This window comes from Vicugna pacos, chromosome 18, assembly GCF_048564905.1.
Source record: "Vicugna pacos chromosome 18, VicPac4, whole genome shotgun sequence".
Classification (NCBI taxonomy): domain Eukaryota; kingdom Metazoa; phylum Chordata; class Mammalia; order Artiodactyla; family Camelidae; genus Vicugna; species Vicugna pacos.
In genome coordinates, this window is record NC_133004.1 from 43,049,345 (window position 1) to 43,075,655 (window position 26,311).

The window sequence follows — 26,311 nt, forward strand, 5'->3', positions numbered from 1 at the left end:
CCCTGATGTGAAACCATCACATCAATATCCACACGGATTTCAAAGTCAGGTCTCAATAAGAGGGCGAGAGATCAGGAACATCGGAGGATGTCCCCGCTTGATCAGTCATCCTGTTACATAAATTGTTACGGTGACCCAATAGAAGGTAAGTGCTATAAACCTTAATGGGATAAAATCAGTGGTATATCCATACATGTTTGGAAGTAATGAGATGGGAAGAGGTAGAAATTTCTCATCTATATAGTTAGAAGTTATAAGGGGAGTTGGAAGATCCTGTCTCAATTGGATGGATCAATACATAGATCTTTAAGTATAAGGTAACTAATAAAATGTTTAGTATAGACTGTGTAAAAGTGGGGGTTGTGTACGTTTTATCATCTTTCCTGAGTCCTTATTCATCTTATGTTAAGGAAACTGTACCAGTACAGCAGTGGGATCCAGTTGTCTCGTTTGTCTCTAATCCTACAATGTCTCTAATTCTTTTATTTTTATTACCTACAGCTCCAGCCACTTGTACGTATCAAGTAATGATCAGGGAGAGTGAGAGTTTGGGAGAGGGTACCACAGCCAGGTAGCTAGCCTTCAAGACGGTCCCCAATGATCTCTGCTTCCTGGTCTCCACATCGTTTTCAAGTTCCCTCCGACACTGTACTAAGGTTAGTTGGTATGATCATCAGCCTACGGATAATTGATGGTATGAGACTTCCACGATTAATTGAAAAGACACTGGCTTCCACCTTGCTCTCTCTCCCTCTCTCTCATCTCTGGCTCTGGGGGAAAGAAGGTGCCAGGCTGAGCAGAGGCAAGACCCAGGCGATGAGGATCTGAGCCTGCCAATAATACAGAAGTGTGCTTGGAGAAGATTCTTCTTCCCCAGCAGAACCCTGAAATTACTGCAGCCCAGGATGACTGCTTGACTGCAACCTTCAGAAAGACTGAGCTTGGACCGCCAAGTTTTGCTGTGCTGATTCCTGACCCTCAGAAACTGTGGGAGAAAATAAACGCTTGCTTGGGGGTTTAATTTGTTACACAGCAATAACGAATGTATATGCTTAACTAGATTTCAAGTCTCTTATCACGGTGAAGAACGGCCTAAGCCAACACTGTGAAGCTTCTGTTGATCTGACTGGCTCCCAGTTGTGATGTCATCAGGATTAGAACCCTCTAATTAATGAGGTCTTGGTAACCACGTGATGGCAAGTCCCAGATACTGAGAGACTTTTCAGGTGAGCATATGCTTCTGCTTTCCTCTTTACTTTCCCTAGTAAGGTGAATTACTAAGGGATCCTCAAATCAAAATTGTTTCTTGATACTGCTTAGGTCAACAGACACATTTTAAATGGCAATTTCAGGTGTTATTGCCAATTAGAGTGGAATAACTCCCATTTCAATCCCTGGACGTATCTCTTTCAGTTTGGGGGGCTCAACCCCAGAGCAATGTACAAGAGATGTTGTTAAGTTTTTGTTTTTAACAATTTTTATATAAGGTTACACAATTGTCAGTTAAACAACTTCAGCAAATTGCTAATATTAAAAGTGAACTTTATAATAATCACCATTTTATAAAGTTATGCTATAAAATTTCAACTGAAACTACCATGATGCATCTTTGAAAAAGTAATATTACTTAATGCCTCTCAGTTTCCATCCAATATGCATTATGTAATGTAGAGTTAGAACAGTTTTAAGGTAAGAGTCACTTTTTTAAGCTCTTTGAGACTAAATAATGAAATACCACACTGTTAAAAGTGACTTTTAACATTCTCTTTTGGGAGTTCTGAGAATGCTTTATTTTTATGTTCATATTCTCACAGTCCTCAAATCTTCACACCTTAATGGTCAATTTTATTTCTCAAATTATTCAAATGCCATTTAGAGCAGAGTGCTTAAAGGATACAAAATAATTTTCAGTCAAGTTTTGGAATTAATTTTTATTATATTAAAAACATATATATTGCTTTCTCTGACTACACACTCCCCCAAAAAACTTCATGAGTAAGGATAAAGTTCTATTTTACCATAACTCTCTTAAATCCCTAAGTCTCCCCATTCCCTCCGCTGCTCACTTTAGTGTATATTATTCCAGTTTTCTCTATTCATTTACAGAGATAAGTATGTACTGCAATAAAACAGCATTGAGGTGTTTTTCCATAAAAGAATGGCTAAATACATCTTGTTCTGCAACTTGAGTTTTAAATTTTTTTACTTTAATTTTTTTCAGCCAGGGTTGGGGGTAATTAGGTTTATTTACTTATCTATTTATTTAAATAGAGGTAGTGGGCATTGAACCCAGGACCTGGCGCATTGAGCTATACCCCTTCCCCCTGCAACTTGCGTTTTGTTCACTTCAAAACATGTCCTGGGGGACTTTCCATGTTAGTATAACAGTATTTCACAACTGGATACTCCATAATTTAGCCATTCCCCCAGTCAAGGGGAATTAGGTGTCTCCAACAAGTCACTATTAAAAACTACTCCAAAAGTAACATCTATATCCAGTTTGTTTACAGGGAATTCCGCCACTAGTAGCTGTGATTTTCAACATGTTATTTAACCTCAGTTCTTCATTTGTAAAGATTCTATCACCTAAGCTTACAGGGTGGCATGAGGACATGTTCATGGGCAGCTCTTTGTAACTGCTACCCAATACCGTTATTTTCTTCAGTTAGCTCTGATCCTTGGGTCTTGGCTCCTGCGGGACTTGATTGTAGCTGCCGTGTGCTGAGCGTCATCTTCCAAATCGGAGTGACTGTGAGCCTCGTGGGAGTGTCTTCCTCTGACACACGTACTCTCCTGCGTGAAGGTGAGGTTTTCTGACGGTTGTGGCTTTTCTTTTCTACGGTTAACTGCGGTGAGCCGGACACATATTCTCCGATACCAGGGAACCGTTCCCTCTACCTGGATGCCCAGCCTGGTCCCTCGCCACCAGGCCGGAAAGTCGATGGCAGGCGGCGCAGGCACAGCCCCCACCCCGTCGCCCTCCGCTCCGCGCTGACCCCCGGGACCCCCGGCCGCGCGCGGACCGTAACCCGAGGCGCCCAACAGCCCAGCACCGCACCACTGGGAACCCGCGGCGGTCGCCGCCGGATCCGGAAGTGACTCCTCGCGAGGCTGAAGACCCGCCCCTGCATCCCGCGCCCCACTGTGGGGGGCGGGCCCTGCCTCAGGCTCCGCCCCTTCCCCGTCCGGGAGAGGGCGGGGCTGGTCCAGCGCGCGCGTACCCCCAGTGTAGGCGGCCCGGTGGGCGGTGCCGGGCTGGGTGGTCCACGCCCGCCCGACTCCAGCCTTCGCTCCCGCAGCCGGTTCCCGCTGTCCTGGAGGAGGCCTCAAGTCCCGGCTGACCCTCACACCCAACGTCGGTCTTTCTCTCCTCCCCAGGAGTAAGCAGTTTAACTGTTGAGTGTCCTTCTGCTTTTGTATCTATTAACACACGCACACACACACATATATATAAGGAATTGCGCATAAATACTGTATGTAAAATAGCATGCTGAAAGAAAATAAAGACACAAACTCTAAGTAATAATATGTAATTTCTGTGAGAACATATATATAACTATATATAAATGTATAAAATAGATATTATATGTATATATGCATATATATGGAGTTTCATACATATACACACAAACCCTTATTAATATATATATTTATATACATACATACGAATATGTCTACATATATATTTTTAATGTTTATATATAGATACAAACATATCCAAAAATACATATTACTTGGGGTTTGTGGCTTTTTGTCGCCCAGTGTGCTGTTTTACATACTGTTCCACAACTCAACTTTTTCCACTGGCTCTTTGAGAACTCTGCACCTCACAGTAGCTGCATTCCTCTTCATTTTTTCTCAGTTTGCCTCGTGGTGTGTCTCAATCCGCGTATTCAGAGCTGCTGGGCGAGAGATTAGGAACCAGCAGAAAATATTTTGGGATCTCTGGCAAGGGTGTATTTGTATTGCTGGGCAACATAGTTACTCAACTTCCTACCTCATCTTCCTGACTCTGGAATGGAATTAATGGCACTGAACTTCCAAGCCAGTTGTAGCTCGTCAGTGAGTTAAGCTGATAACATCGCGTAGAAGAGATACTTGGTCCGTTTTATCTTTCAGTGATCTGTAGTCCTTGTCAGTATTTTGTTAATGCTGATTTTTTTTTTCAGCTTTGTCACTAGGAGGCTTGATTCTGTCTGCCAGACATCACTCTTAGACCAGAGAAACTCTGAGCCTGGGGGAGAGTCTCTTTTTCGGTCTTCCTCTTTTGTGCAGCTTTACTCTAGGATATTTTTTCTGAGCTGTTAGCCATTAGGCTCTTGGAACCCTCACACCTCCACCCCTACCCTGGCATTTGCTGTTCCATCTGTGTTCCACACTGCTGCCCCCATCCCCATTTCACCTGGCCTTTTGTAACTCACCTTTCTCAGATCTCCTTAGTAACCCCCCATCCGGGTCCTCAGCCAACAGTGCAAGAACTCTTCTTGTCTAACTGGTCCATCATTTCTTCTCTCACTGGTCGGCACACTGCCTCATGAGGGAGACCCTGAAGTTGAACGTGTGAATGGATGAGTTTATTGCTCAGACGAGCGCTTAAAACATTTTAATGAATCTGGAATGACTCCTGTCAATAAGATTCTAAACATAAAAGTGTAAGGATGTAATTGTGAAAAGGAACTTATTATTTAATACCTCCCTATTCCCAATAGCTGTATAAAGTATCTCTTCAGGAAGCTAACACATCAAATGCCCAGGAATCCGAGAACCAACCTCTTCAATTTTACACTTTTTTTTCCCTTTAGAATTACCTCAAAGCATTTTCTTTGTTATGCTCACCAATGCCTTAATGGTGCATTTCTTTTTTTTTTTTTTAATGGGGGGGAGGGGTAATTGGTTGGTTGGTTGGTTTGTTTTAATGGAAGTATTGGGGATTGAACCCAGGACCTCGTGCATGCTAAGCAAGCACTCTACCACTGAGTTATACCCTCCCCACCTTTAATAGTGCATTTATTTTCTGGGATGAAACATAGGCTTTCTGGAGGCTAGATGTATACATGTAGATGAATAGAGTGAAAAAAATCTATCTTTGGCATTACAAAATTTTTATTATTAATGTATCACACAAGGCATAGGGAAACTCTTCTGGCAAACACTGAAACAGTTTGGGCAAGTTCCATCTGACCACTATAATCTATCCCCTCTTCTTGCCCCTTTCTAGAATTAACCACTTTTCACTTTCTGGTCATCAGATCTTTTTACTTTTCACTTCTCTGCATAGACATGTGCCCATCGAAAAATACATACTATTTTGGACTTTAGTGTTTTGATTCTTACCGAATGTTGTATGTATTATTCTACAACTTGCTTTGTCAGTGAGTGATTTGACGTTAAGAACTTTTTTATTTTTACAATTTTAAAATTTTTTCTTTAATTTTTATTTTGGGAGGAGGTGACTGGCTTTATTCATTTATTTAAATTATTATTTTTTTAATGGAGTACTGGGAATCGAACCCAGGACCTCCCACATGCTAAGCACACTGCTCTACCACTGAGCTATACCCTCCCCTCTCCCCACGTAATTTATTTGTCTGGTGGATCCTTCAAAGTTTTATCTTTTAACCATTCCTTTGTAGTTGTTGGGAACTTGTAAAAGGCAAATCGAATTCTCTGCTTTCTCATAGCGTTGTTGAATGTAATTAATGAGTTAACATGTAATTCACATGGGTTATATAGAAGACATACCTGGCATATAATACCACGATAACAAGTATTATTTTTATATTATTATCTCTGATGTATGTATTACCTTATTACCCTATAAGCAACTCTTTTAAGAGACTTCATTCCACCACAGACATAGGTTGACAACACTGAGATCAGAGAAAACACCTTTGGCGATAGCAAAATGTCTTTAATCCTCCTTTATTATACTAAGCTGAGATATTTTTCAGAAAGAGTTGTGAATTTTTTCCAACAGCTCTTTAATCTACACACGGAGGTCTCCCCCCTCATTTTCTTTTATTTCTGCTTTTGCATATGCTGTCCCATCTGCCTCGAAAATTCCCATGTCCCTTGCCTGTATTTCTCGTTTTGGAGTAAATCTGTGCACGTACAGCTTAAGGCTGAGGAATATATGTTCTGACACTAATTGTCAGCTCACTAGTGACATACTTAACCCCTAATCTGTAAAATGGAAATGTTAATTATACCTACTTCATAGTCTTGTAAATAGTAAATGAGGTAACATACCTGAACCATTTAGAAGAGGTGCCTGGGGCAGAGGAGCCCTCAGCTGTTAGCTGGTGTTCATACGTTTTCTTAGTGACCACCCTTCATCTTTGCTCCTAGGAGGCTGCTGCTTCCTGCTGGCCCTGACTGACATCACTCGGGTCAGACATGCCTACCCTGGTGGTAGTGTCTGCTCGTTAGTGGTTTACAGTTAGGGTCTCCCTAGGTAGAAAGGTTTCTTCTGAAAGAGTGTAATTGTGTATCTTCAGCACTCATCGAGGTGAGTTAGACATTATGCTTCCTTTCTCTCCATTTCATCCCGCTGCCCCTCTCCTTGAAACCTGCAGTGTCCTGAGAATGTAAATATTGGGTACGTATGGTAAAGTCGATGCAGCCCAGGAGGAAACGGGAATGAGATTTGGAAGGAAGAAACTTCTTATGCTTACAGGTCCCAAAGAAGAGGTCACCACGTGTCTGCAAGGCCACCAGGAAAGCATCCAGTTTTGGTCAGGTGACACAAGACAGGAGTGAGGGGAAAGCCTGAGCCAGAGCCTGGGTTGGGGTTCCCATGCAAAAGGCAAGGCACCCCAGAGTGAGTGGTTTAGGACTGGCTGGTTGGAATAATCCCAGCAGGCTCTGGGGCATAGGGATGTCTCTAGTTGTCTGGCACCTGGCACTGGGATGACTTAGGGCAGAGGAAGTATGGCTCATGTGTGAGAGTTAGGTAAGGAGGAGGCAGGGTCTACAGACCTGGGAATTGGTTGGTTTGCATGGGTTGACTGAACCCTTTGCTATCTCTAAGAACTGGGTTGCCCTGGAAGGGGTAGTCTCACCTGGCCAGCAAGCTTTTTAAGATGTCGAAGCATCAGAAAGTGCAGAAAATAAAAACACATGGTTAATAAATGCAGATCTGATTCCTCCTGTCCAGAACACTCCCCTGCCTCCACCCCCACTTCACCTGACTTCCTGTTACTTAGCAAGTCTATAATGAAATGTAACTTGTTGCATTTATACATAACATACTACCTCCCTCCCCTTGTTAGTCTGCTAGAACTGCCATAACAAAGTATCACCAACTGGGTGGCTTAAACAACAGAAATGAATTTTCTTACAGTTCTGGAGGCTGAACATCCAAGATCAAGGTGTCAGCAGGATTGGTTCCTTCTGAGGGGTGTAAGGGAGTATCTGTTCCATGCCTCTCTCCTGTATGGTGGTTTGTTGGCAATCTTTGGTGTTCTGTGCTTTTGGAAGCATCACTCCAGCCTCTGCCTTCCTCTGCACATGGCATTCTCCCTGTGTGTGGAGTCTGTGTCTGTGTCCAGATTTCCCGGTCTTTATAAGGACACTTATTATTGGATCAAGGACCAATTTAAGGACCTTATTTTAACTTGATTACCTCTATAAAGACCCTCTGTCCAAATAAGGTCATATTCCTAGGTAGTGGGAGTGAGGACACCAACTTATCTTTTTTGGGAGGGGACACAGTTTAACCCAGAACAGTCCCCTCACAGCTTTCTCTTCACCCCATTATGTTAGTGTCTCCCACACTGCACTTCATAGCACTTGTGTCCACCCCCTTCCACAGCATTCAGCACACTTCATTGTAGATGTTACTTTTTGAATCCAATTCTTCTTCCTCCAGATCTCCTCCTTGTACAAACATAGTGGAAATCCCATCAGTACAAACTCTGTTTATCTGTCTCTTATTGATTTTTCTCTATGTCATGCATACCCTCTTATGATCAGTGGACACTCAATGGAAAATGAGTGAATGAAAGAGTGAACTGTTTGGAGAGGAAGATGGTCGATGTTCATAGCTGTCCTCATAGCTTAATGTGTTTATTGCCTAGAGAGCATTTAAAACATTTTTACTAATTTCCAGAAAGAATTCTCTTGGGATTCATGACATTACACGTGTAACTTAATTAAAAGGTATTGTACGTTTACCCTGTAAGCAATTTATTATGTGCTAGAAAGAATCCCCTTGGGATCAATTTCATCACAGTTGCAATCTAATTTGGGGACACATGATACCTGTTCAATATTGCATTATAACTCCGCATTTAGCAAGTGTCCCTGGGTGATGTTTGATCACATTCTTCATGTAAGTCTTACAAGTTATTTCAGTTTATTGTTTATTATTTGCTGTTTTGTTTCATCCACTGTGATGAGTCACTGTTTATAACATTTTCTAAGTTGCTGTTGTTAATACTTGGAGATCAGTTGACTCTACGAACATATCTCTTTTAATCAGCCAACCTTTTATAGTCCAATTGGGTTTCCATTGATTATATTGATTCTCTCCCTCGTCTTGTTTTTATTTTTGTTTGTTTTTTACATTGGTCCAAAAACCAAAAACCACATTAATCATTATGGTAATCACACATTATGGTTATGTTCCTTAATAGACAGAAATTATTTTAAACTTAGGATGTTTTATCTTTCTTTGTATGATCACCAGCCAGCTAAATCCTTATTTCTTAGTAAACATGTTTTCATGACTATTTCTCCTCCTTCATTTGAAACCTTATGTTGGGGGAGGAGTATAGCTCAGTGGGAGAGCATGTGCTTAGTATGTACAAGGTCCTGGGTTCAATCCCCAGTACCTCCATTAAATAAATGAATCAATAAACCTAATTACCAACCCCCCTAAAAAAAAAACCCTTATATCGTGATACATCACTGCCCTTTTCTCTGTCTTCTGACTTTCGTTCCCTTATGTTCATGGGAAGGCTGTAGTCCCTGATTCTGTTTTAGCCATCCTACTCCTCAATTAAAATTATCACTCTCAATTTCAACATCTGTATGGATGACAAAGTCACCTTGGTATATAGTTTACACCCTTTTTCAAAGAAAGTGGGGTATTAGAAGAACCAACAGACTGTGATTAGTGCTCTTGGAATTCTCTGAAGCCCCCCCCCACCCCCAATGACCATGTTTCTTGTATTCTCCATGTGTAACATCACTTCTATATTATGCCCAAACAGAATTGACATTAAAAGAAAAAAAGTCTTAAGAGTGATGTCAGCAACAATGGTAGAGTAAGGATCTCAAGGGGCTGATTCCAACACTGAAAATCCTGACAAAAGCTGTCAGAATCAACCTTATGAAGACTCTGGAAGATACTCAAAGGTCTTCAGCAACTGAGCAAATGCTTAACGATGAAAACAGTCACTGGAACAGGCTGGGAGAAGACTCTGGCATTTTAACTTAGACTTACCCCCTTTTGACTATCCCTTCCCAGTGTAGCAGAGATCTTCAAGGTAACAAGATGTACCCAGTGTGGGCATCTAGTCCAGGAGTAGAGCAGACTTTGATCTGAAGGAATTCTGTTGGTCTATTTTACTTGCCTATGGGTTCCCTGTATCTTTCAGAGAACCCTAACCTTTGTTTTGCCTAACCCAGAGCTGCTTCAGGGTGGAAAAATTGTCTATGGCTACCTGAAGAATATTCCTGGAAAACACTGAAAGCCAAATGAACCAGCCAGTCCTGCCTGGGGCCAAAAATAACAGTGGAGACAAACAGTAGACATGCTAAAAGCTGGGGAGGAAAAGCTGGGGAGTGAGAAACTTTGGGGAAAAGGCTTTGAAAAACTCCTACATATACTGGGGATGCATGCTGAGAAAAGACCTGGGAAGTCTAGACGGTCTTTAGACTCTGCATAAGCAGAAAGTAAAGGTTAAGGCGGAGTTGCAAATGGCCTGGCTAAGTGTTGAAGGAACGCCCTGTACATAGCTAACGTGCAAAGAACTAGGGGATGTTTTTTTCTTCCCTTCTTTTTTTTTTTTTTGAACATAAAATGTAAAATATTCCATTCTCAATGCAAAATTATGAAGCATGCAAAGACGCAAAAAAGTATGATCCATTCCCAGGACAAAAAGAAATGAATAGAAAGCAGAGAAGGAAACACACTTCTCCTTTGTTTCTCCTTTACTCTCACACTGTCCTCACACTCACAACACTTCTGATACCAGCTGTGTGGGGTTTTTTTTTTTTTCTCCATAACAAGAAATTGTGTGACACCAGCTGGATGTCCTACAATTTAACTAAATTCTGACAATATCTGACTGGAGATGGTATCAGATCTCACCGCTAAATTCTACCAAATATTTACAGAATTCACACCAATCCTTCCCAAATGTTTCCAAAAAATGGAAAAGGACGGAATATTTTCTATCTCACTCTGAAGCCATCCCTTTCTTATCCCTTATTTTCCTGGAAAATATTTTACTTAATTCTCAAGGACCCATGTTAAGCGTTACCACCTTTGTAAAACTTCTGAATGCCGTCTCCTTCAGGTTAACTGTGCCTACTGCCTCCTAAGCTTTCCCCTCCTCATTTGTAGCACTGTCACCATGGGAGGTAATTATGCAGAACTCTGTGTTCCAAACAAAATGGTCTCTGGAAAGTAGGTATGGTACCTCCAATGCGTGGCTCATTCTGGGTTCTGAAAGAGTATTTTAGCAATACATAAAGGAATGACTTGGGATCCATCACCTAGATAAACTGGGTGTAAGATTTGTTGAGCAAGGTCTCAGATTTCCTTCAGAGGAGCCAGTGGTCCTCAGAAAATCAAATATAGCCGCCTTTGCACACTTTTGGGCTTTAGTGACTTGAGTTGGGGGAAAGGGGTGCTAATTATTCATAAGGATAAAGTTAGCTTTGATAACATTGGTAACTTTCATTTCATGAGAGTCCAAAGCAAGACTCAAAGAACTGAACTAATAAACCATAGCTTGAGCTAGAACTTACACCTGGTCTGTCTGTCTCCAAGCAGCACTTGCTGGTGACTGCGTCTCAGCCCAGGCAGCAGGGACATGTCTATTGATGGTGTTGTCTGAGTTCTCTAATAGTGAAAGGTAGGTACACTTTTTCTTGTTTTTTCTTTCCTTTCCTCTTTCCATTTAAAAAAATATGGTAGGTACTTCTTTGGAGTATGCGTTGTGACTAATCCTTTTTTGTGTGTGTTTATATTATTTCTTCTTTGTTCATAGTGATTATGAGTAAAATCTACAGGAGGTAAAGCACCTGGTTTATGTTTGCTCAGAGGAGCTCAGAGCAAGGATTCATTCTAAGTACACCTCCATTCTGTTGTGAGAATAAAAGAACTCCAAGGGATGGTGTGGGTGGTGGTGGAATTAACCTGGTGTTAGATGAGGCCTTGTTGGTCGCAGTCATCCATTGTCATCCTCCATGGTCCATCAGCCAGTCTTGCAGGGTCCAGGCTGGTGACTAAATGGGCCCATGATGGAGACCAGGAGCCCTGCATCCTCTACAACTCTGAGGGTGGCACTACTCCCAGCCATTCCCCCCTGAGAGTTACTCTCTTGGACGGAGAGGGCAGTTTCGAGGGTTTCCATGTGTGTGTGTGTTTTTTTTTTTCCTTCAATAGCTCTTACTCTACAAGTCAAGGACTACGAAGTATGACTGTTTGGAAACCAGGGAAATGACCACCGTGGCCCCAGTGGATTTACAGATGGACCTAGGTCAGGACTCAACAAATTGCTTGACCCCATATATTCTTGCTCCCTTAGCAAAGAGGACCTCTGTGGGTACTCTAAGTCCCCATCGGTCTGCATTAACTTGGACTCTGTATTCAACAGCATGGAAATATCTGAGTATTCCTCTTTTCCAATATGTGGTTACCCAAGTAAATGAAATGGCCAGAGGTCTCTTTGGAGGAGGATTTGGAGACTCACAGTACATTTGCTGTGGATCTGGCTTCTCTTTTACTGAGTGGATGTTTTGGAGCTGAGAACTGGCTCAGGTGGGGAAATTGGGCAGGTGATTGTGACTTTCCACTGGGACACTGATGTCGGTCTTCTGCACATCCAGATTTTACATGTATACAAATATGTCTTTTGATTACGTGTATTTTCCTTTGTTGACCTTCCTTCTATCTTGTCCTGCGTTCTATCAGCCATCTCCATGGATCCCTGCAAGTCAGGTGTCCCTGTCTGTCATTCTGACCCTGCTTCCCACTGCAGCAACCACGCCCACCTTGCTTCTGCCACCCAGCCTCCAGGATCCTACCCCCTCTCCACACACACCCCTGCCCCTTATTACTGAAGAGCCCAGTTCTGTAACAGCATCTCCTATTGTTGGCCCTGGCGTACAAATGACAACCACCACTGGGTGTCACTGAGTTTCTCAACAAAGCTGATGGTACCCCACCCGCCATGGCCTTGGTAAACTGAGTGTCTTCCAGGTCTTCTTACAGAATATATTCAGCTGGTAGCATCCATTTTAACAGGTTCACTTCGTCAAGCCTACTGATCCTTTCCTCCACTGTCTACCATGGGAGTCATAGCATCTTGACTTCATTTAATTTGACTCACTTCTCTTGCCAAGTACCATCCACACAGTGTATCAGACCCAGTCCACTTAGGTTGCTTGACAAAGTGTTAGAGCTATATTATGAGAGGGTGCTCCCGTATCTACACACTCTTCCTTATCGCCCCACCCCTCGATCCAGCCCACTTGGGATCCAGTTTTAGGTGTATTTAAAGTTCCTGCTAGTGTATATTAGCCTGGTCCTGTAGCTACTTCAACGTGTAATTCCATTCCTCCCTCAGCAAGCCTGTAACACCTCCCCAGGCAGGCCACACTGAGCCCTGATCTTAGTGACTGGTCTAGTGGCCAGAGGGGGTCATGGGGCAGATCTGGAGAATGCACATCTTGGAGGGTACCTGCCTTATTTGAAGCTTCTGCATAGTCTTCAGGCTGGGGAGTGAGTGGGCCACTTCTACAGGCCCCAAGGCTCACAAGAGTCTGAGGTTCTACTGCTGTTAGGTTCTCATCCCTATTCTTGGAGTCCCACTTCTTCCTTATCAGAGCCCTGACTATGGTGTTGGAGACTGATCATGGCTGAGGAGCTGACCATTTCTAAAGTTCAGCTCGTTTTGAGGGAACCTGAGCCTGGTCCTTGGAATGGTCTGCCCTGTGACTGCAGTTGACAGTTACAACAGGCGGCTAACAGCCTCTCTGGCTTTGCTTTATATTGATAACTGATTGCCCAGAAGTGGTCATTTTCCCTCTTTAGAACATCAGTGGACACCCAATTTCAGTTTTAAAAATTACTATTTCCCCCTTGGCACATCCCCATCTGTCTCACATCCAGTTTCCCTAACAGGGAGCCTTCACCATCACATAGCTATCAGCTTCCCACCTACCACCTGGAATCCTATCCTTAGACTTGGCTTCTTAGGACCATTCCTAGTACCAACTGTCTTAAGCCGGACTACTTAGAAGCAGGGCTTGAGACGATTCAGATGCAGGGGGTACACGGAGGAAGTGTTCTGGGGAGAAAGGGAATGGAAGGAAAGGAGTTAGGCAAGGATGTAGTGTCAGTGGGAGATGAGCTTCCTGCTCACCCCACTGGCTCTGGAGTGTGAACTGCACCACAAGACCGGTCCCAACCTAAGGCAAAGTCTTTCTGAGACCCCATGTCACTGAGCCATTGGCGTCGGATGGAAGCGGAGGCAGGCCCCCATGAGACAAGAACAGTTGTCAGAAGGGGGCAGCTGTGGGTTATTAGCCGCTAACCCTTAGAGCAGCTAGGAGGGGAACGCCAGCACTAGCCCGTAAAGGGGATCAAGATGGGACATCAACAGCGCCCTCTACAGACTGTCTGAAGGTCCTTGGAAAATCTAATTTATCCCTCTTTGACACTTCGGCTTTTTCTAAAAATAGTTTAGGATTTTATTGCATATACATGTATATATACACATATTTAAATAGAAGTACAGTCAGTTACAAGTGTCAGTTTCTGGTGTACAGCACAATGCCCCAGCCATGCATGTACGTACGTATATTCGTGACCTTTTGCTTTTTGATCATGTTATCACCTGGACTGGGAGGTGGGGGACTTGGAGTCAGTCTACCTCTAGCACAAAGACAGTAAGACAGTCTTGGTAAAGGTAACTGGCTAAGTAATTTGTTTTGGTCCCTTAGTTTGCAAGAACCGAGGCCAAGTGAAATCTTCTCCAAAAAGTGTTCACTTTGGACTAAGCTTTGGTCTGGAGGAAAATGAGTTTCTGAGGGCTACAGCTAAAGACCCAGCTGTTTGAAGGCAGGGACTTCCTGATATTCTTTGTTAACTTCTCCATTTATATCATTAGTTTGCTACAGTAAGTGACACAAATTCTTTAAAGAGCCTGTACATTTGCTTTCAAGGCTTGAAGGAGGGTGGAGAGTGCCACATAACAACCCCCTAGCCCTCCGCCCCCTTGAAGCCTTTTCTAGGTAGAGGATGCCAAAGGGTTTTTTAAAAAATCCTTTTTCCTGCTCTACTGTATTAAGAGGCTGACTGCAGGGGCAGTTTGTTAATACAATGTGAAATGGAAAATGAAATTAGAGGCCACATATCTAATATGACTTTCAAAGGAAGCATTTTCAAATAACGACAAAGCTCAGGTGAATATCAAGCATGTGGCTCTTCAGTTCCTTCTCATTCTGTATTTAATCACCTGAACGTCATTTGGAAAAGGCAAGCAAATTACTGAGCCCATCCCTATGGCTGTGCTGTTCTAGCAAATCTCTTAATAGTGCTACCAGAACCGTGAAGGTGAAATTTCATAACCTTTCATCAGGAAGTAAATCGTGGTGTTAATCCCAAAAGTGGGTACTGAAATTCTGGAGGTTTGGAATTCACCTTTTCCTTTTTTGTTTCCTGAAAATAGTTGAGTGTCCTGCTCCAAACTTACAACTGACATTCTATCACTTCGGTGACTTCCTGCCATAATAGTGAAATTAGTGCTAACGTTCAAAGATACAGGCAGTCTCCAGGGGAGCGGTAAGATCTGATGGAGGATCAAACAAGGCTTCAAGGAAGAAGCGGCAGACTGCTGTAAGTAGATGTAGGAGTGGGGTGCTTGTAGGAAAAAGGCGATTATGGCTGGGTCACAAAAGAGGAAAGGAAACTGGGGGCCTTCAATGCCAAATGAAGGAGTTGTGACTTTTCTGGGGGCCAAGAAAGTGGCCAAAGTGCTCTTAGGAGGGGAGCAACACCTGATCTTTGTTTTTGAAAGATCATCCTGGTCACAGTGTGAAGGTTGAAAGGGAATGGAGAGATTGGAACAGGAGCACCATAAAGGAGACTGCGGGCAAGCGAGTGGCGAGAAGGAAGGTTGCCTCGGGGAGGTTAGGGATTACAGCTCCGGGGTAGGCCAGCTGGGTGTGACTTGGTGTTAAGGGGTTAGGTCCACTGAGGAGGGTGGACTCAGGTTACTGCAGGAGGGCGCCATTTCCCTAGTCAAAGCAGGGGACCTTAGAGGGAGGAGCAGGGTCGTGGTGGAGGGGAGATGCCACGATGAATCCGTTCGTTTTCTGTTCGACCTCCCGGTGGAGACATCCAATAAGCGGCTGCAAGTATGGATCTGGCACTGGGGAGCAAGAGCTGGCCTCGTTGCCCCGAAAGAGTGCGCAATGCTCGGGTGTGAGATGCAGTCGTGACAGGGTGGGTGGGGGGTCTGCCTTTTCTGGAGCCAGGTGGAAAATTCTCCGCTTCCAGTAACACAGGAGTCGGCGAAGTCTGATGGCGCGCTGGCGCACCGCCGGGTCGCTAGGCCGAGGGACGTCCTCCGGAGCCGTGTCCGCTTGGGGGGCCCAGGTGTCCCGCGTGGGCCGTGCACCGGCGCGGGCCGGAACGGGCGCGGACACCGCAGGGCTGCCCCGGGCCGCCCCTCTCCCCTCCCGCCGGGCTCCCGCCGACCGACCGCCGGGGGAAGGACCTCACCCGTGCGCGCCGCGCGGCTCGGCTCCGCCAATCAGCGCGCTCCTTCCGCGGTCGACCGGCGCTCCAGTGACGCGCGCCAGCCTGCGCCCGCGGCGCTGTGGCGACGGCCCCTCCTGCGCTCGCCCGGCCCGTTAGCTGCGCGCCGCGCCTCCTGTGCGACGGCCCCTGGGCGGCGGCGCGTGCGGGCGCGGCCTCGGCGCGCCCCCTGGCGGCCCGGCGGGGCGCTGCGGGCGCGGCGCTGACCCGGAGGCGGCGGCGGCGGTGCCCGGATGGAGGCACGTCATTGTCCCCCGCCGGGCGGCTGGGCTGTGTGCGGCGGCGGCGGCGGCGGCCGAGGGGGATGGAGCGAGCGCCGAGCCGGGTCAGGTAAGCTCCCGCCTCCTTCCCGCCCGCCGCTGGCCGGCGTGGGGCCCGCGGAGCGCCCCTCTCGCCTCGGCCGCCGCTGGCCCGGCCGCTCCTCAGCCGGCGCGGCCCGCCGGCGGCTGGCGTGGCCCCTCGCCCGCCGCCCCCTCCGCAGCGGCGGGCCGCCCGGGACCCCGCCGCGCCGGTGGCAGCGCCGCCACCGCCGGCCGGCCCAGGCCGCTAGGGAGGGGGCGTCGGCCGCGGCGGCCGGGCTCCGGGAGAGCGGGGCTGCGCGGGGAGGCCGGACCCCCCTGGTTGCCATGGACACTGCCCTCCCACCCCCACCCGGCCCAGCCCGCCCCCTCGGCCCGTGGGCCGGGCCGACGGGCTGCTCCGGGGCGGCCAGGCCGGCACGGGTCTGCCCGGGGTGGGCGTGTGCGGCCGCCGACCGCGCAGCCGGCCGTCCCTGGGCCGCCCGCCGCCCCCCGCGTGGCTGCCACCTCCCGCCCCCGAGCGCCCCTCCGAGCTCCGGACTCGCCTCCCCGCCCCCACTCCGCCCCCGAGAGAGACAAACTTTCCCACCCGGGCCGCCAGCGGCGCCGGGCCGCCCTCGCGGGGCCGTCCACCTGGCTCCGCCGCCCAGTGTCCGAGTTCCCCACGCCGGCCGCCGGGCGGAGCGGGCACCCTCGCGGGGAGAGGAGGGGCCGGCCGGCCCGGCGCGGCGTCCCGAAAGCGTGTGCGCTCTGGTCCCGTTCTTTATCTTCGGGGCAGTAAGAGCCAGCTTACCTGGAGTGGGTGGTTGTTGGGAGAGGGAGATCAGTTTCAGATGTTTGAGATGGAAATTTGACGGGACGGAAGTTTTACAATCTAGGACTTTAACCTCGCTATAATGAATGCAGTTGAGATTACTTTTGTTGAATAGCTCTTTTATATTCAGGGTGGCCTTAGGGCTTACTTGTTTATGAGAAAACATGTTGGTTAAAGTAAATACACTCAAATAACAGTAAAGCTGGGTGAAAAACAACTTAACGCCTCTTTTTCAAGGTAACAGCAGTATTTTAGGTTTCTTCTAGTGGAGTCTCCACATTTTTTAAGTTGTACATCTTGAACATAATTCTGTTCTTTTGACTGTATTTTTCATTCAAAGCGCATAGGTGGTAGAAATAATCAGTTTCACTTATTTGTTTTTATTTAGGATCAGTTTCACTTTCTTTTCCAGATCATTGAATTTAGTTTGCAGAGTTTGGTTTGTAAAAGTTTAAAGCACATCGATTTGTTTACTTAAAAATGCTTAAAATCAAGGTTGTGCCTTTTTAAAGCTAGTGTGTTTTCGCGTAAAATGGAAAGGCAACAGGAAAGTGAGTTACATTGTTTACTAATCAGAGTTTAACTGTTTCTTTTTGCATGTATTGATATTATTACTACAGTGCATGTAGAGTACCATAGTGTTTAGCGATATGCTTTTTCTTTTATAAACGGAAAAGAATAATGCATTCTAGCGTTTGATCACCACAAAGGGGAAATAACCGTATAAGGGACTGAGACTTTTAAGGCTTTCGAGTAAAACATTGTACTTAAAAAAACAAGTCAAAGGAAACACTTGGAAAGTCAGTTTGTCTCATTCCTCCAGACACATCCAGCCTTGTTTCTTGTCCTGTTGTTTTCAAACATGCTTTTGTAATAACTTTTTGTGTATCTATCATCAGTGTTGAGAGAAATTTTAAACTTTCCATTGAAGTACTTGCTTAAAAGTCCTGAGATGTGTAACAGTAATGTTTTAGAAGCTTTACTGAGAGTAAACATGTAACTGTCTGAATCCTGAGCCCTAAACACATTGTTTGGCTTCTAGAAGGGTTTTCTTTGAAGCAGTGGAGTTTAGTTTAATACTTGATGGTGTCAGGGTAAGAATTCATTGGCTGAATAGCCATATGAGGAAGAATGGATGGTTTTGGTTTTCCCAAATTATAATGCTGTATGATTATTAATGACTGAATTATATGTTTTCCTTAATTTTTTTTTTAAGAATTGGGGTTTTTTTCCTTCCCCAAATAGGCAATTGGAGCAAGTAAAATAGTTTTATTTGGTCTTTGTTAATGATTGTCCTGAAGGGATGTTTATCCCAGGAAAATCAAGGTTTTTGCCATTTAATGTTACTGTAAATAAGGCTAGATTGATCTTTCCTTAGTACTCTGTTTTGGCTTTCTTCTTCCTTCTTCTGTTTCTCCCTCTCCTCCTCTCTTGTTTTCTTACTCTTTCCTCCACACTGTTTCATAATTTCTTTTGACTGTTAGATGAGAAAAGTGTAAACTTTATTTGGATAGCATGGTTTAAGCTTTCTTCCTGAAGGTCTCGTATCTTACTTAGATTGACTTAAAATTTCAATTTAGGGTTTCTTTTTATTAAAAAAGAATCTAATTAAATCTTCATTTCTATTTCTATATAAAATTCCAAAATATTTTCTTGGGGTTGTAATTTTGGAGGGATGTTAATCATGCCTTAATTTAAAAGCACAACAAAATTGAAGATTTAAAAAAAATCTTATTGTGTGCAGACAGTGCATCTGTTGAGGTGGCATATTTGTGGGTATTTATTTCACCGTATTGAGTATTTTTTAAAAACAAGTTTTTAAAGGCCATTCATACTGAAGAGTTTTTAAGAATTAAATGAGATACTTTATAGAAATTGGTCAGTGCAAACTGGTGCTAAAAGCAAACACTAGTTACTTCCTATCTTCAGAATTCATTCATTTGCTCCACACGTGTATGAAAAACTTTCATTCTTCGTTGTGCCAGCTCGGGGCATAGAGCAAGAACGTGATGGAGAGCAGCAGGCAAGCTGCTGTGGAGCAGGTGCCGGAGCGCTGCCATAGAAATCCGCACGGGGTGCCCTGGGAGCCCCCAGGAGGGGTTCGAACCCAGTCTTGGGGGAGAGGGTTGGCAAGGAAAGGGTCCCAGAGGAAATAAATTCTAAAGTGAGAAGTGGAAGTGTTAACTGGTTGGAGACGGAAGGATGGAGGAGAGTTAGGTAAAAAAGAACAGGGTGTGCGGAGCCCGGTGACGGCAGGCAGGAGAGGAGCGTGGGGCCGGCTGCGCTGTCTGGGCGTAGGGGTGTTGTGCGGGGCAGCGGGGGCACACCTGGAAGGCCGTCTGCGGAGCAGTGGTGTGCTAGCCTGGGCTGCTGACGGGCAGTTCAGAAACATTCCTGAAGTTCTGTCTTGATGGGGTTGGTAGAGCCAGAAGGAATCGCAGCTGGGAGTGTTGGCCCTGGTGCCTATTCCCAGTTGCTGCCTAGTTCAGATTATAGTTGCTACGTTCTATAGACCCTGTGGATTCCGCCCAATCTCTCATAGGTCATTAGGAAAACTAAGTAAGTTAATGTATATTCAGTGATTAACACAGTGCCCAGCACACAGAAAATGCTCAATTAGTGATAGCCCTAAGATTTTAATAAGGTTCAGAGAGAAAATTATAATTAAGTGTTTTTATAACATGTATTTGTGTTCAAGTTTGATGTCAGTAATGCCTTAAGAGCTTCATTTAAAAAAGTCATATATACCAAATAAATGAGCCTTTTCAGAAAAATGTATGTTTCAAAGTATAGGTGACTTCCTATACTTAAGTAAAAAAGTTATGTATTTCAAATAATGTTATTTTGAACTTTAAGATCAAAATTAAAGCTAGATTTTCTCTTTATGTAGTTGGAACTTTTCCCTGAGGAATTATATGTGAATTGAAAGTTGAGCCAAATGTATTAGAGCATTTCACATTCTAGGTTTAAGCAATAGAGAGAAAAAATACAGCTATTTTGTGAATGTATAGAATTGGAAATTAAGGTACCTGATTATAAACTGAAGCATCAGATTTTTAGAGGGCATGAAATGGAATGACAAGATCTAATCAAACACTTCATTGAAGATTTTATGATTAAAAATTGTTGACATGTTCAGATTAGCACAATGGTAAACATCCCAAGGAAATTATTACAAAGTTTCAAAGCATCATTGCTTTTATATTGGGGTGATTTGTTTGGAAATAATTAAAAATGGCTAGGATAATTTTCCAAGATCTAATGGTGGAATAAGTAGATTACTTTTCTCACTTATGAAACAGATATATGCTTTTCATCTTTTACAGAGTTGAACAATGACCATAGTTGACAAAGCTTCTGAATCTTCAGACCCATCAGCCTATCAGAATCAGCCTGGCAGTTCTGAGGCAGTCTCACCTGGAGACATGGATGCAGGTTCTGCCAGCTGGGGTGCTGTGTCTTCGTTAAATGATGTTTCAACTCACACACTTTCCTTAGGACCAGTACCTGGTGCTGTAGTTTATTCAAATTCATCTGTACCTGAAAAGTCAAAACCGTCGCCACAAAAGGATCAAGGTACTACTTTTTAAAAGACAGAATCACTCCCAGAATCTCCTGTGTGAATGCTGTCAATAGGTTGGTAGTTTCCGAGAGGGGCTGATTTTGCAAGACGTGTTGCCATCTGAGTGGCCCCAGAGTTATGTTACATGACGGGCTTCATTTTCCTCTGCTGTTTGTTCATGTTTAACATACATATCATAACAGGGTAAGATCATTTTTAGTTACTAGGAATTTGTCATTTCTTTCATTCCTAATTTTTTGAAGGGTAGACTTTATCTTGGTGAGAATTGAGATGGACAGATATTTCATTAACTTGTCAATTAACTGCAGTTCCCTAAGTTAATGTCTAACCTTTAAAAATTTGCAGATGTTTTAAAAAGTAGTTGCCTTTTGACAAGTGGACTCTACCCAACTTTGTTGGGTTTTTTTTGCTATAGCTGAAATCATCTGTAGTGATAAAACTCTTTGAAAGAGAACAGATAGTGTAAACGTTACCTACATTTGTTAAAACCATTTAAATGTGGTTACATTTGTAAAACTCATCCAGATAAGTAAGACATTTACACTTTAGTTGGTACTCCTAAGACTTTTGGATTTTGAAGCTTTGAAATGTAAGAAAAGAAATCAGTTCCTACTCAGAATGTTACTCTACTGAGAATAATTTGACCCTTATATTGTTTTAGGCTCTTAGTGGGTATGATATTGTGATGTGGGGGTGGGTGGTATGGCTTGCTGAAGGTGTTTTGGGTTAGGGGAAAGGCTATCTCACAAAACAAACAGTTTAACAGATTGTTGTACATAGAGGTTTAACAAGCTTTACAAGCAGCACTTTTCCACAGACATCTCACAGACTGCAGACTCCCGCCAGGTGCAGGGGCTCCTCCCTTAAGATTTAGCTTAGAGCACCCAACTTGGCCCTTTTGGGGCCCACGTCCCCCTCTCTGAAGACTCATTTCTCTTTTCCTACTTTTGCTCTTTGTTCTTCACCAAGCTGGAGCGTGCCTTTTTGCATACGTGAACGTTCACTAATGTCTCCATTAAAATACAGAACCATCTCTTGTGCATCTCAGTCCCTGACAGCACTGAGGAGCTGGCAAACTTTGGAAAAAGTCTTGCTGTGGTTGATTTTGACCTTTCCTAAATAGGTTGTTTTTGAGCTTCACCTGAGTTTTATTAGCATAATTAACATTAGCAATCTGTTTATAAGCCTTAAAAATAGATAAAAAGTTCTTAGACCATGTATAGTATACTAATGAGTGTGTACAGTGGTGCCCAGCAGCCTGTTTGGTTGCTGGTAAAGTTGGGATGACATCACTACCAGCCTCTAGAGTTGAGACTCCCACACCCAGTGAGGACCCATTAAGTGATGACAGTCAGTGCTGGTGGTGGCACTGAGTATAAGCATCTGTAACAAAAGTCACAGGGAGTATAGGCTTGCCTGCACTTTCTCTTGATTGTGTTGTTGTTTATTTTAACAACTTTTTTAATGAGAAAGTTTAAGTAGATACAAAACAGGAATTATAATGAACACTCATGCCCCCTTCAGTCAACTTTGATGTTTATCAATTCCTGGCCAATTGTACCTCCACCCACTTTCTCCTCTCCCCACTCCCCATCATTTTAAAGCAAATCCAAGACTATATTTCATCTATAAATATTTTTGTGTATGTAAAGAATTCTTTTCTAAAAATTAAAATGTCTTCATACTAAAAATCCAGTCAATATTCAGATTTCCCTCATTGTTATATAGTTTTTTTTTTTAAGAGTTGGCTGTTGAAATCAACCTCCGAACTAGGTTTATACTTTACCTTTAGTGGATATCTTTCTTTAATCTGTTAAATACCGCCTTTCCCCCTTCTTTGTCCTTGCAATTTATTTATTAAAGAAACCAAATCATTTAGAGTTTCTCATGTCCTGAATTCTTTCTTTTAAAATGTCCCTTTCTCCCACATATTTCTGGTTAGCTGGTAATAAGAATCTTGATCTGATTCAGGTTTGATGTATTACTACTATTTACGTAACTCCAGAAGTGTGCGAAGCTTTCTTTTAAAATATTTCTTTATTTCTCTAGTCCTAGGTGATGGCATTGCTCCTCCACAAAAAGTTCTTTTCCCTTCTGAGAAAATTTGTCTTAAGTGGCAACAAACTCATAGAGTAGGAGCCGGACTCCAGAATTTGGGCAATACCTGTTTTGCCAACGCAGCGCTGCAGTGTTTAACGTACACGCCACCTCTCGCCAATTACATGCTATCACACGAACACTCCAAGACGTGTAAGTGTTCTATGTTGTGTCCTGTGCGTAGTGTTGTGGTCTGCTAACCTACTTTGATTTTTTTCTCCGAAATGAAAGTGAAGTATTAAGCAAAGAATTTTATGATTACTATGAAGTGGATTTCTTCTCTTAGAAACCATGGAAGAAGACTAAAGATTTGTGTTCAGGTTGCATAAAAAACTTTTTGCACATAATTTAACGCGTGAAATTATTTAAAAAGAAACATATTTTATCAGCATTTGGAATTTCTGAACCCCCTGCTGACTTCCTACAGTTTGCTGAAAGATGTGACATAAATGTCTGCTCCCAGCAGCTGGGGACAAGCAGGATTAGGTATCGCCTTCTCCTGGCATCTGTCCTGTGTTGGAAGGCTTGATTCATTCACAGGCTTCAGACTTTAGTGGAGAGGAGCCTCTCATCACTGCCCCCGACCTCCTGGAGATTCATACAGGACTTTCCCCTTAGCATGTGAGAGCTCAGTTTTCAACCCAAAGGGCAGGAAATTGTTTAAAACATGTTATGACTTTAATTAGGTGAAAGCCAGCTAACTCGATGGTCAGCTGCAAAATTCAGGATTTAGAACATGCCCAGTTTTTGAGATTTTTGACCTTCCACATATATTGTAAATACCCTTCACCCTTTATAAATGAATAATCTTCATTTGTGTGTGTGTGTGTGTGTTTAGGTGCTAGTCCTTAATTATGAGAGCAAAAAAAAAAAGCCCCTTGGTTTCTTTTTGAATAGTTCTTTACTTAATGGAGAATTTAAACTAGTTCTTTTAAAACTTTTTTCCCCCACAAAGAGCAAAATAATGCTTGTAAAGAATTTGGAAAGTACAGAAAAATTTAAAAGAAACCAAAGGAAAATCACCTATAATCTCACTGCCTAGAAGTGTTTGTTATGCCAAGATGTTTTAAATTACAGAGTGAACATTCTCTTGGCCCTCATTTTCTTCCTTTTTAAGTCTATAATTCATTCCCCACAGACAGTTTTCCTATCACTTTTGTGCTTAATGAAGGTAGCGTATGTTGGATGAACACCCAGCACGGGCACCTGGACAGCCAGAGAGAGGACCAGACAGACATGCAGACACTCTGGGTGTCCGGAATTAAGTGCCTGTCTTTTATGCTATTGGTAGCTTTCTCTCTCTGTTTTCCCTGTTTATTGAGGTATTATTGATAAACAATAAATTGCACATACTTAAAATATACAGTTTGATGCATTTTGACACTTGTATACACCCATGAAGCTATCACCACAATTAACATTGTGAACATGCGCAACACCTCCCTGAAGATTTGAGTGCTGCTTTGATTTCAGTCCCTTCCACGCTTCCTGTCCCTTACCCTCTCCATCCCAGGCAACCACTCCAGTTGTGCGTCCTGCTTACTATAGATTAGTCTGTATTTTCTAGAATGTCGTATAGATGGAATGACATGGTTTATGTTTCTGTATTGCCTGGCTTCTTTCAGTCAGCACAGCCGTTTCAGCGTTACTCCATGTTGCGCATGTATCGGTAGTTAATTTTCTTTGTTGACTAGTATTGTATGAATGGATGTACCATAGTTCGCCTTTCCATTCACCTATTGATGGACATTTGGGTTGTTCCCTGTTTTGGGCCATCACAAATTAAGCTGCTTTGGACATGTGGAAACTAGTCTTTATAAGGACATGTTTTCATTTCTTGTAGGTAAATATCTAGGAGCGATGCATGTGCTTAACTTTTAGATACTTTCAAACTGTCTCCTAAAGAGATTGTGATATCTTACATACCCACCAGCAGTGTATGGAAGTTCCATTTGCTCCATATTTCCCCTAATACTTGGTGTGTCAGTCTTTCCAATTTTAGTTGCTCTAATAGGTACGTAGTATACTACTATCTTACTGTGGTTTTAATTTGCATTTCCCTAATGAGTAATATGTTGAACATCTTTCCATGTGATTGATTGTCCGTGTAGTTGTATATTTGCTTTGCTTAAGTACTAGTTCATATCTTTTGCCTGATTTAAAATTGGGTAGTTTTCCTATTGTTGAGTTTGGAGGGTTCTTTATGTATTCTGTATAGAAGTCCTTTATCAGACATATAATTTGCAAATGTTATTTCCCAGTCTGGAGAAAACAGTCTCTTCACACTGTCTCAAAGAGCATGCTTTTAGTTTCAAAGAATTCTACTTCATTATTTTTTCTTTTTATCAGTTGTGCTTTAGTGTGTTATATTAAGAAGTCTTTGCCTAACCAAAGGTTGCAAAGATTTTCTCTGTATTTTCTTTTAGCAGTTTTATACTTTCAGCTTTTATATTTAAATCAGTGATCCATTTTGAGCTAGTTTTTGTTTGTGGTGTGAAGAATGGAATGAAATTCATGTTTTTCAATGTGAATATCCAGTCGCTCCAGCACTGTTTGTTCAAAAGATAGTCCTTTCTCCACTGAATTGCTTTTGTATCTTTGTCAAAAATCAATTGACCATATACTTTTGGATCTATTTCTGGACTCTGTTCTGTTACGCTGACCCACTGTCTACCTTGATACCGTATCACAGTGTCTTGATCACTATATATTTAAAAGTTTTGAAATCAGGAAATTCCAACTTTGTTTTCTGTAATCCTCCAACTGTGTTCTCCTTTTTCAAAGTTGTTTTGGCCATCCTTGATCCTTCTCATTTCCAAATGAATTTTGGTATCAATTTGTCAGTTTCTACAAAAAAGTTTCCTGGGATTTGATTAGGAATTTTTTGATCTGTAAATCAGTTTGGGATGAATTGATATCTAAACAGTATTGTCTACTGACCCACAAACAAGGTATTTACCTCTCTTTTCTTTGGGTTATCTTGAATTCTTCTTAGCAGTGTTACATAGTTTTCAGTGCACAAGTATAATGTGCACATACTTTTAGATCAGATTTGTCTCTAAGTATTTCATATTATTGAAACTTATAAATGGTTATGTTTTTGAATTTTAGTTTTTATTTATTGCTAGAATATAGAAATGCAATTGATTTTTACATATTGATCTTATATCCTGCAACTTTGTTAAACTCATTAGTTCTAGTAATGTTTTTAAAAAAAAGATTCCTTAAGATTTTATATAGAGATGATCATGTGGTCTGTGAATAAGGAAAATTTTACTTCTTCGTTTCCAGCCTGTATGCTCCTTATTTCTTGTTATTGCTGTAATGCACTGGCTAGGACCTTCATTACAGTGTTGAGTAGATGTGATGAGAGTAGGCACCCATATGTCTTTCTTGACCTTGGGGGGAAGTCATTCACTCTTTAAGTGTGATGTTAGCTGTAGATCTTTCATAGATGACCTTTACCACCACTTTCTTTTAATACTTGAAAGATGTTATTCCACTGTCATTGTCTTGCA

General features: G+C 43.0%; 1 protein-coding gene and 1 non-coding gene across 4 annotated transcripts in view; both read left to right on the plus strand.

Annotated features, from left to right (window-relative positions):
• USP42 (ubiquitin specific peptidase 42) overlaps positions 1 to 26,311 on the plus strand; it is a 47,574-nt gene continuing 21,263 nt past the window's right edge. The window contains exons 1-5 of one of the 3 annotated variants that reach the window (XM_072943336.1): positions 1 to 145; positions 502 to 1,226; positions 2,666 to 2,803; positions 20,440 to 20,689; positions 22,746 to 22,946. In XM_072943336.1, the coding sequence (XP_072799437.1) occupies positions 20,449 to 20,689; positions 22,746 to 22,946 (442 nt within the window). In that variant the 5' untranslated portion in view covers positions 1 to 145; positions 502 to 1,226; positions 2,666 to 2,803; positions 20,440 to 20,448. Of the gene's footprint in view, positions 146 to 501; positions 1,227 to 2,665; positions 2,804 to 14,933; positions 15,077 to 16,206; positions 16,331 to 20,439; positions 20,690 to 22,745; positions 22,947 to 26,311 lie in introns of those variants that run through there. The other 2 variants (XM_072943337.1, XM_072943335.1) reach the window with 2 other exon arrangements.
• Positions 8,766 to 8,839, plus strand: TRNAT-AGU (transfer RNA threonine (anticodon AGU)). Its single transcript has one exon. It is a non-coding gene; the product is annotated as a tRNA-Thr (tRNA).